The following is an 11,153-nucleotide window of genomic DNA, read 5'->3' on the forward strand; positions in this document are numbered from 1 at the left end:
TTATTATTATTATTATTATTATTATTATTATTATTATTATTATTATTTATTTATTCATTTATTTATTTTTTTATTTTATTTTTTTAGACCTTTATTTATACCGGTTAGTTCCCATTGAGCCTCAAAAATTCATTGACAAGAGAGACCTGTTACATACAACATACAACATACAACATACAAGCAGACGAGAAAAAGAATACGAGGATGGAGGAAGCCAAAAAAAAATCATGTCTCACACCATTTCCTGGCTGGGAAACAGTGTAAAAGATGCAAAAAAAAGACAACATAAAGCTGCAACATACAATGACATCATAATACATTTATGCATAGAGGTCGACAAAGCCGGTGAGTTATCCATGGACACTCCAGAAAGTTCCAAAGTTCTGATAAGATGGTACAGTGTCTATCAGCACCATGGTATCTGATTAGAGAAAGCAGACCAGCATTAAGCTTCTAAACCCCGACTTCAACTCTACAGAAAATGTTTCAATTTTGGTTTAAAGCCAAGTGCATGTCAGGAAACCAAACAATGCTTCGAAGAAGAGTGGTAAAGTACCGTAATTTCCGAACATACATAAGTTTCTCAAGCATCTTTTTCTCTTTTGATAATTCACTTGAATTCAGTTTATTTATACAGTGCCAAGTCACAACAGAACTCACCTCAGGGCACTGAACAGAAACATTCATATACATAAAAAATAACATTAATTATCTGAGGAGGTGACTGCCTTGGGTCTTAACTTCGTTGCAGACTCATCTGAGCAAGCTTGAAGGCGACAGTGGAAAGGAAAAACTCCCTCATATGGAAGAAACCTTTAGCAGAACCAGGCCAAGGACAAGCAGCCATCTGCTTCAACCGGCTGGGTTTGCACAGAACAGATACACAATGGCAGATGAGAATTGCATGTTAAGAGAATAGTATCAAACGAAAACTATTCATTTGTAACTATTCATTTAAGGAAATTATGTCAATGTGTCATCCAGTAGTCTAAGCCTGGTTCCACAAGAGAGGAGCCTGATAACTGAAAGATCTCCTCTCATTCTGCTTTAGGAAACTCAAGGAACTGCGAGTAAACCTGCAGTCCGAGAGCAAAGTGCTCTGTTTGGAAAATATGGAACAATAAAATCTGCAATATAAGATGGAGCTAGGTTGTTGAGGGCTTTGTAGGTTAGAAGGAAGAGTTTGAATTCAATTCTGGACTTGACAGGGAGCCAATGGAGAGAAGCTAAAGCTGGAGAGATATGATCTCTCCTACCAACTCTCACTAAAACTCTGGCAGCAGCATAGGGTAAGGGTTGTACTCAAGTACATTGTACTATACAGATTTTATGACAGCTAATCAAGGTATAGTTGACTTGTGATAAAAGTACAAGATGATGCAGTCAAGACAAACTCATGGTGCTCAGTGTATAAAAAGAAAACAAATATTGATAATGCGATTTTCAAGTATGACTCAGATAAAGTTCAGCCTAGTTGTAAGTCAGTGTTCTACCTTCATAATATACTGGTTCTATGTTGTGTTATTAATCCTATCAATTTAGTAAATTTTACTTCAAACAGCTGGAAAAGGCATAGTTTTGAGTATACTTTTTCAAAAATTTCTGGGGAGGCATGCCTCGGACCCCCCTAGAACTGCTTTGCTCCACAGGCAATCACTAACAGGTGTAGATGTCCTTCATTGCCATTAGCAAATATTGGCAAGTACCAGTATTGTGAAGTCTTTTGATAAGCTGTTTCACAATCATTTCAATTCAACCTGGTTTCTACAAAAAACAGTAATATCAAAGACAAAAGCTATTAGCTTCTTGTGGGAGTGTATGTAAATGAACTGAAGCTTACAAAATTGCGCAGGGGGCACCACCTCAAATCTTCCCTAGGGCGCCAAATTGTCTAGTGCCGGCTCTGTCTGACAGACTTTAGTAAACATCCTGGCATTTTGTCCATTTTCTGCTGAAGTGAGCAAAAAAAGAATCAAACTTTAATGGAACAACAAAAAGTTCTCTTACTATGGAATCTCTCTCCTCCAGGACCTGGTCGTACTCGCTGAGGGAAGCCAAGAAGATGAGGGAGGTGACGTTTTCAAAGCAGTGGATCCACTTACGACGCTCTGATTTCTGACCACCGACATCCACAATTCTGTCAGACAAAAGTTAAAACAGTATTCATCGAAGTAAAGAAATTATGTAGCACTCAATACAATAGAAATATCAAAAAATGTGGCGCGTTAAGCATTTATATGGATTTTAAATTTTTCATTTAGGGGTATACATTTTCTATGCAGATTGTCTTACTAGCTGCCATAATTTCATTTGGAAATGCAGTTTTCTATAAGGGAGTTTTAAAACAGAAGAAAACTTCCCAGCAGGAACTTGGTACAAAGGCAATTAGAAATATGATCCAACTGCGTCCAAACAGGCGTGGGCAGACAAAGAAGCTGCAGCAGTCAATAGTATTTGATTCACAGTGCAGAGAATAGTGCGGGTATTAGATTTGCCCCGTGAGAGGCTAGTGACGTGAGGCTTGGTCACCTCAGCGTGATGTTTTTGACGGTGAAGGAGTAGTCGTGGATGCCCGTGGTGGGGAATCGAACACGCAGCACGTCCTGTTCCGTCGGGATGTAGTGCTGGGCCGAGATACGGTCCAAGTTATTCATGTAACTGAAAGGAAGGAGACATTTTTAGCTCAGAGTAAAAAGAAATCTGTTTTTGATAGTACAGGATATGTCTAGTTATATTGCTTCCGTTTACTTTCCATTAAACCTCCGCCGTGTAAAACAAACTGGACGTGTGATGAAGCAGTGATGAGAAAAAGACAAACTGTGATTAAAAACTCAAGAAGAGGGAGGCGTGAGCCCACGGCAGTGTGTTTGCAAACAGCACCTTTATGGCTCGTGTTGATCCAAGTTGTCATTAGCTAATGTTGACTGACTGACCCTTATTGAGCACACATCACGATGACTGAGCTGCTGGGTAAACACCATGAGGAAAGAAAGGCAAGTTTGTCCTAGGCTTTGTTCTGCTAGCTGACGATCACACCTCCTATACATTACGTAAAGATTATAAACACACACCTGTACGGTAACTCTGCATTGTGACATTTAAACACTGCTGGCATACTTTCAAAGGATGATTTTACTTGTTTTAAGGACAATTGGCTATTTAAGTCAAACACTCCCAAATCACATGGTTTCAACACAGCATTAAGAACCAGAGGTGCATTTTGTTGTACAACACTGGTGTACTAATACAGAACATGACCAGAATACTATGCTAAAGGAAATGTGGTTTATGTACTATACATCAGTAAAGCTTTATTTCAAATAAACTATCTGTGAAGATGCTTAAAAGACTGAGCTTTGTGTTGTTTCTACTCTTAACTAGGCCTGTTTAACTAAACTGTTCGGGGGGATGCACCAGACATCCAGCAATTCTTGTCATTACATAAATGTCATTGACAATTTAAATCTAGTTTTATTTTAAATTAACTCATCGGTGGGAACAACTGAGCTCACCGACTGGTCATAGGTAGCCCGCGGGCTGCCAGTCGAATTCATTTCAATTCAGTTTATTTATATAGTGCCAAGTCACAACACAAGTTGTCTCAGGGCACTGAACAGAAACATTCTCATACATATAAAGTCAGTTAATAATGTTTTTTATCGGAGGATCCAACGGACAGCTTTAAGTTTTCACTTCATGGCGGACTCCCATCCTAAGCGAGCATAAAGGCGACAGCGGAAAGGAAAATCTCCCTCATGAGGAAGAAACCTCCAGCAAAACCAGGCTCAGGACAATAGCTCTGCCCTACTGTACACATTCATCTGTGTACTTGGTTTAAAACAGGTCCCTCTTGTAAAGGGCTCCTCGTGATTCAGTGAAACTAACTTGTATAAATAAAGGATGAATTAATACAAATTCACACAAAGATCTTCAGTTATAATTTTCTTTTGTCTTTAAACATCTAGTAAACCGTAAAGTATGTACACAAGTTGTAATATGTAATTTGTTAATGTAGTCATAATAAAACAAAACTGTTTCAGATATTAGATATATGGCAGCTGTACAGATTGTTTACTTGAACATTATATTTAAAGCATTATTCATCCATCCATTATCTTTTACCAGCTTCTTCCTTTTCGGGTCGCGGGGGTCACTGTGCAAGAGGCGGGGGACACCCTGGACAGGTCTCCAGTCCATCACATGGACACATGACACAAACAACCATTCACTCACTCTCACCTAGGGACAATTTAGAGTTACCAGTCAGCCTAACATGTATGTTTTAGTCTGTGGGAGGAAACCGGAGTACCTGGTGAAAACTCACACATACACGGAGAGAACGTGCAAACTCCACCCAGAAAGGCCCCCAGCTGAGATTTGAACCAGCGACCTGCTTGCTGAAAGGCGGCAGCTCTATCAACTGCGCCACCGTGCCGCCCTGTTTTTAAATCCAATATTGTCAATTTCCTCCCACGCAAACGAAGATGCCGCTTCCTACCAACAACTGCCGGTGGGTTGATATTGTTGCTGTGATGGTTGTCCTTCGTGAGACTCCCTCGGAGTTTCACGCCAAGACATGAGGCAGAGCTTAGTTTACTCACTACTCGGTGGAGTCCAGGAGCTGGTACTCGCAGCGACGGGCGTAACAGATCCGCATCCCCGAGTCCGCCCACAGGTGGCGGATTGCGTTGACGTGTCTCTGCTCCAGCTGGGTGACGTGCACTGTGTTGACATCCTGCAGTAGTTTAGCATGTGACTGTAAGAGAGAGAGAGAGAGAGAGAGACATTTTTCATGGGGAACAAAAAAAAACACTGTTGAACTGTAGGAAACGCACAATAACACACTTCTTGTGTGTCCTCTACCCTTTGCCTTGGTAAGTGGTTACCATGCAGTGTGTTCATGTCTGTTTAATGCCACCGTTCAGTGAAGGTTTATTCTAATAAATGTTATAGTTGACATATGCGTTTGAGTATTTGTTTGTGTTCGTGCAGATCCAGGTTTATGTGCGGGATTAGTGAGTCCACCTCATTCTCTGGGTTGGCGTAGGGGATTCCGAGCATGCTCATGGCTCCGGTCATGGCTTTGATGGCAGTGAAGATGTTCTGGAAGATACATTTGGCGAAGGCCTTCCTCTCCTCCTCCGAGAAGCCCCGGCCATGAATGATTCTCAACTGTCGGATGAAGGTAGTTTTCCCACTCTCCCCAGTTCCTGAGGAAGAAATAGTCAACAAAAGGAAAAATGACCAAAAATACATAAACAATTCAATGTTTCCTTATTGATCTCACTATAATTGGTTTTGCGTTTTCTGAGGATTGAATTATATAGAAGTGTTAATATATAAATACGCTGATCTGAAAAAAGACAGATTAAAAGCCCGAGGTTCAACAAGTAAAAAGACGCTGTATGTTCCCCTGCAGTGGTCCTGACCCCCAGCCCCTCCTCAGAAATGTAAAACCTTTCAGTCTTACAAACTGAAGCAGTCAGGTAGTCTGTAAACTTTGATGGTTGCCAAAGTTTTACTGTTTCTGGAGCTTTTCAAGACTTTCAGTGGGTCTGAACAGTCCTTACTAGATTACTTGGGGGGCATGAAGCTGTCTTTTCATGATATTCATGTGAATTATCAGGACAATAAGCCTAAAGACACTGGGGCAGAGAGATTATCAGACCCAGGCATCTTTCACAGCATGAACCTTGTCCTGAGGTGAGGAGAAGTAAGAGTCCTGCACATGGCAGACCTTCAAGACCCTGGGACTAACAACATTTAGGCCAGGAGTCTGAACCTCTGCGTTAAAAAGAGCCATTTTTGCCACTTTGCTTACTAGTTACGATGTCCGGAGCTGCAAAACCTGCTACATGTGTACTGTCAACTGGTGGCCCCTGGACCATTACAAGTTTGTTGGAGATGGCTTTTCTGGCCAGTGGGGGTGATATTATAAAATTAAAAATGTCTCACTTTTGTTAACATTTATTGATTTTTTTATATTTTAATACAAAAGAAAAAATCAGATTCATGTAAAGAAAGAAAAAAATATATATAATTTTGATCAATTTTACAAACATTAACACACTGAACTCTGCATGCGAGTTCTCTTAATTGATGAAGACTTAAGTATCTTACTTAAAGCATAAAGTTAAAAGACGGAGTGAAATTAGGCCAGTTTGTTGGATATCCAGTTACATTTTAAAAATAACATTTTAAAATAGATACTTTCATTTACTTTGACTTTTTTGTGCGTTTTATTCTTAGTGTCATCAAATATTCCTTCCCAGCAGCTTGTCTTAAAGATATTCCAAAATACTCTGGTGGTTTTCAGAGAACGATCACGCTGAGAGACTGGAAGTCGACTTGAAGTGGCTAACAACCACTAGCATGAAGTAGTCCGCATGTTTCATGCCTTGTATTTGTACAATCATTCACATAATTTGAAAAGGACAGGACATCTGAAAAAAAAAAAAAAAAAAAAAAAGCCATTTTCATTGTTGGTAATAATTTAAACAAATTTCAGTTTTATTTTAGTTTTGGTCAAAACCTGAAAGAGCCGCTGCAGAGGGACCAAAGAGCCACATGTGGCTCCAGAGCCGCAGCTTGCAGACCCCTGGTTTAGACCTTGAGTCTCTCCAGCTGATGGTAATCTCTCTCCATCAGAGAAAGACTGCCAGTCAGAACAGAGGGTTTCACAGATTCCTGATGTTGGAGGATGCTGGATGTCAGGTTGAGCTCACTGAGGGTGAATTTACAGAGAAGAGACATGGAAGCTGTGGAGTGTCTCATATCGATGTACTGTAGCTGAGCATTTTCTTTAGTTGAAGCTGAATTTGTTCACTGTATTGGTTCAGTCCACGTTTCTTTCATCTAAAGCACCTCGCCATCATCCTGTTGGTCACAGGTTGCTGCTGAACATTTATCAATGCAGGTGTTCATAGAGGAAGAGGAGAGAAGCTGGGCGCACTTATCGTTTTACATAGAATAGGACGTGGTGAGGTTATTTTATTTTATATTTGACAAGTTAATTATCCGACCTGAGGAGAGACACTTTCACCTCAGTCCATCTTCATTTAGCTGATCGAGACGTATTCTGGATTTTTTTGTTTTTCTTTGCATAAAATATATAAAGAACCAGAGCTGGTAAAGAGAGGATCAAAGAACAAACAGACTACTTTAACATTACAAGACGTACTTATTTATGCATGTTGTTTAAGAAAAAAAAAAAGTGCAAATAAATCCAGTAAATGACAGAGCTAATTACTGCTCTGAAAGTTTCACATTTTGTCATTTCTTTTTTTCAATCCCAAATGTTGAAGTTCACAGGACATGAAGTTTAAGTTAAACTAAAATAAAAAAGTGGATTTTTATTAATCCAAGTCAACACAACACTTGACATTTTTACATCCCATTTGTTTCAGTCTTTTTGTGCTACACATCTGTATTTCATGTTCCAACGAACTCTGATATGTTGCATTTACTCTCCATCAGTTCACAATCAAAGCCTTGTTAGCGAGATAATTTTATGTTTATTGAAGAGGAAGGTTTAAAACTCAAATAATGAGGAGAAAACTAAAAGTAAGACTATTTCACTGTATCAAGCAGCCTCTTGCAGGAGGAAATAAAGTGCCTTTTTGCAACACTTTGCTGGAATTTTCTAACACCGCTTTCCAAAAAGACCATATGATTGTCAAACAAGGATGTTGTATGTTTGATAGACGGTCTTTGCCTTGTACAAACATTTGTTCTGCGTCACTTTACGCAGCAATGCGGACAATAACACAGGAAAATATTAAAGTGTTATTGTTTATGGGACATTTGTATCATGTCAGGGTTTCCCCTAATCCTGATTCACTCCATAGTGTCTTATTATGTGTTTAGTTTGCTGATACGGGACTCGATTACAACCCAGAGTAATTTAAAAATACTAATAAAACAAAAATATTGAATATTCAGTTAAAAGAGTACAAAAACAACTGATCAGGCATTGAATCTGAGAAATGTTGCTGCTTCTATTAATGTGAGTTAAATGCCAGTAAAATATTACAAGTTGGGGCATTTATGCCAAGTATTTTGTTTTTCTTTTTTAATGGCAAAAACGGAAAACGATTGCTTGTCTCTTACTCATATAAAAACCTTTAACGTTGGTAATATTAGGAGATTAAAAATCAGTAATCATGGGATTAGGACAGTCTCCCCCGGTTTTATTAACGAGGATCATCCACAAATGAGCACAGAGTTTATTAAAAGACAGGCACATCTGTGGGCAGCACAGTGTTATTCTTTGTCAATGCAATTCCTGCAACATGGGTGCCTATCACAGCAGGTGCACCAATTTCTGTACAACACCAGCAACCCCAAAGGAAGTCGAGCGCAAATTTATGCAAACTTCTTAAAAAGTCATGTTGGATTTACCACGGAGAAAAGGTAAGACTTTATTATTTAATTTTTAGAGGCTTATACTGCATGTCCAAGTGGTGCCACAGAAAACGTTACTAATAGTAAGAAACAATGAGCAACATAAATATACTAAAATACTAAAACTGAAATTATTGCAAGCTTTTCATAAACTAAAAAACATGAATGAGAACGTTTGTTGATCAGCATGAAGCCCAAGGACTAAAATCACAAGAAACTAGTGTTTTAATTGCACGTCTCCAAAAGGCAAGAGGCGATAATGTTTTTGCCTCTGTGCCTGCATGAGAGAGAGAGAGAGAGAGAGAGAGAGAGAGAGAGAGAGCAGTAGTCCCTCGCTACTTCACAGTTCGACTTTCGCGGACTTGCTCTATCACGGTTTTTCAAAGTAAGATTGAACACGAGAAAAAAAAATGTACAGGAGATGATTGTCAACTTTAATATTACTCACGTGATTGGGACAGTACTGGATACAGTACTGTACAGTAAAACGTTAATGAAAAAATAAAATACTTTGGACAGGCGCCGCCATTTTGTAGTTTTCTCTCAATAAGCCTACACTGTATCCCCGCTCATAATAACTACATTTCCCAGAAGTCAACAGTGCCCCGCCCAGAAGCCTCGTTTCCTTCTGCTGGAATACCACAGGGAAAGTTTGGATCTGATCGGAAAAACTTTGGCCCTTATCACAGTGACTTAGGCGTCCAGCAGACGCAGAGAAGCCGCAAGGAACCCACCGAACCGGACCAAAACCGGAGCAGAACCAGACCTCCAGACTCATCTGTGAATCTTGAGAGCTGGTAGCCAGCCCACAAGGACTTCTGAGTGGGGAGTGGGGATGCGCGGGTGAGTAAAATTTAGTAGCTACATATAAGTATGATGTTGAAATGATGTAAATTTAAGATTTTAGAACATTGATTGGGGACTTTGTTGCTGCAGGTTACATCTGCAGAAACAAACCGAGCCGGACCAGAACCGAGAGCTTCTGCTGTTCTGCAGAGCTAGTAAGTAAAAATTAGTAGATACACATAAGAATGATGTAGGTTTAAGTGTTTAGAACATTGCAAGAGTGTGGGAAGGGTTTCTAAAGCCTTAAAATATAAATAAATATTAAAATAAAACATAACGTCGCTACTTCACAGATTTTCACTTATTGCGGGGGGGGGGGGGGGGGGGGGGTCGGGAAATACCCCCCGCAATAAACGAGGAACTACTGTAATCAATAATTTGTAGAGTTATCAAAGTATCTCAGTAACCAGTGGACAGATCTTACTGAAAGTGGTAAAACAGAATCAGTAAATGTGCATTTACATCTGATTAACTTTTGAAGTTAATCCCATTCAACATGGCCGCCGCACCCAACTAAACTTGGAAAACTCTAATGGCTAAACCTCGGCCGTTTTTACAGTCAATAAGCTAAATTTTGGTCTGGTCGTAACTGACCATCATCCCCAACTCATATTTCCAGCACAAAACATTTAAGCATTTAATTTTTGCTTGGTGTCTGTTAGCAAAATATCTCATGAAGCACAGGGCAGATTTTAAATAAACCTGAAAGTAATCATTAGTGTACATAGAAAAGTAGTTGTCTCTTGGAGTCGACCCAATTCAAGATGGCTGCCACAACCAGTCAACCTTTTAGCTCAGTCAGTTTCACTGACAATGAGCCAGCTGATGTTTGAATAGCGCTGAGTCATTCTGAACACGTTCTCCGAGCATTAGCACCCCGTACAGGATCTCACTAGATCTCATGACGCTGCAAAATGTCACTTAACGAGACAAGGCACCAAGCTTGTCCTTTCCCATTTAAGACTATCTTTAAATGTAATTTTCAGACATGATATATGTTGAATTATATGTATTCCTTTCACAAATAGTTTTTTTTTTTTTAATCTAAAAACTGTTCTATTTATGATCTGAAAGCAAACGAGCTTCACATATTAGCCAACAGCTGACCCCCTGACACTGCAACAAAACAAACACACAAACAAGCAAATAAATAAACAATCAATCAACTTTTAATTGATACTGACAAATAAATAGATATCAACCAAGGCATTCCTAGTAATGATGTTGAACAAAAATGATATTCAATAATAATAATAATAACAATAAGTGCTATGTGTTGTCATCATTGTATGTTTCTATACAATGAAAAAACGAGTTCTCTGCATTTAACCCATCACACCTGAGAGACACCCAGGTGGAGAGTGGGCAGCTATGTAAGCGTCTGGGGAGCAATTAGGGATTGGGTGTCTTGCTCAAGGACACCACGGCATATAGGCAATGCGGGGAGTTGAACTTGCGATTTTCTGGTCCCAAATAGGCTGCCCTACCTCTACCCCATCTCGCATTTGACGCAGATGACGCCAGGTACCGACATTATGTTGATTTTTTTTTTTTTTTTTTTACTAAAGAAAAGAGCACTCATAATTATTCACAAGGAGCAAATGTGGGTCCAAAATTTCCAGTTTATCAACAGACGTGGGAATAAATGATTCCAAACCAGATTTCCCAGTGGAAAAACCGAGCTGGATCTGCGCAGTTCTCCCTCGACGACGCGTAGCAAAAATAAAAAGCATCTATATTTGATCTTTAATGCCTGCTCGGTTTTTACTCAGATTTATCGGAGTTGAATAAAGCGCCAGGGTGAAATCAGTGCCGGTGATGCAGCAGTTGTTAGACCTGCTCTGTGTGTGACTCAGTGTGCGTGCGTGCGTGCGTGCGTGCGTGCGTGCGTGCGTGCGTGCGTG

General features: G+C 39.7%; 1 protein-coding gene across 1 annotated transcript in view; it reads right to left on the reverse strand.

The window, feature by feature from the left end:
- The window catches only part of LOC119430668 (guanine nucleotide-binding protein subunit alpha-11), a 23,836-nt gene that overhangs the window by 11,629 nt on the left and 1,054 nt on the right, over nucleotides 1–11,153 (reverse strand). Inside the window, exons 3-6 of the mRNA XM_037698125.1 lie at nucleotides 5,026–5,210; nucleotides 4,602–4,756; nucleotides 2,530–2,658; nucleotides 2,008–2,137 (exon numbers count right to left, since the gene is read on the reverse strand). Of these exons, the coding sequence (XP_037554053.1) occupies nucleotides 2,008–2,137; nucleotides 2,530–2,658; nucleotides 4,602–4,756; nucleotides 5,026–5,210 (599 nt within the window). The remainder of the gene's footprint in view (nucleotides 1–2,007; nucleotides 2,138–2,529; nucleotides 2,659–4,601; nucleotides 4,757–5,025; nucleotides 5,211–11,153) is intronic.

This window comes from Nematolebias whitei, chromosome 3, assembly GCF_014905685.2.
Source record: "Nematolebias whitei isolate Nwh7 chromosome 3, NemWhi1, whole genome shotgun sequence".
Lineage (NCBI taxonomy): Eukaryota > Metazoa > Chordata > Actinopteri > Cyprinodontiformes > Rivulidae > Nematolebias > Nematolebias whitei.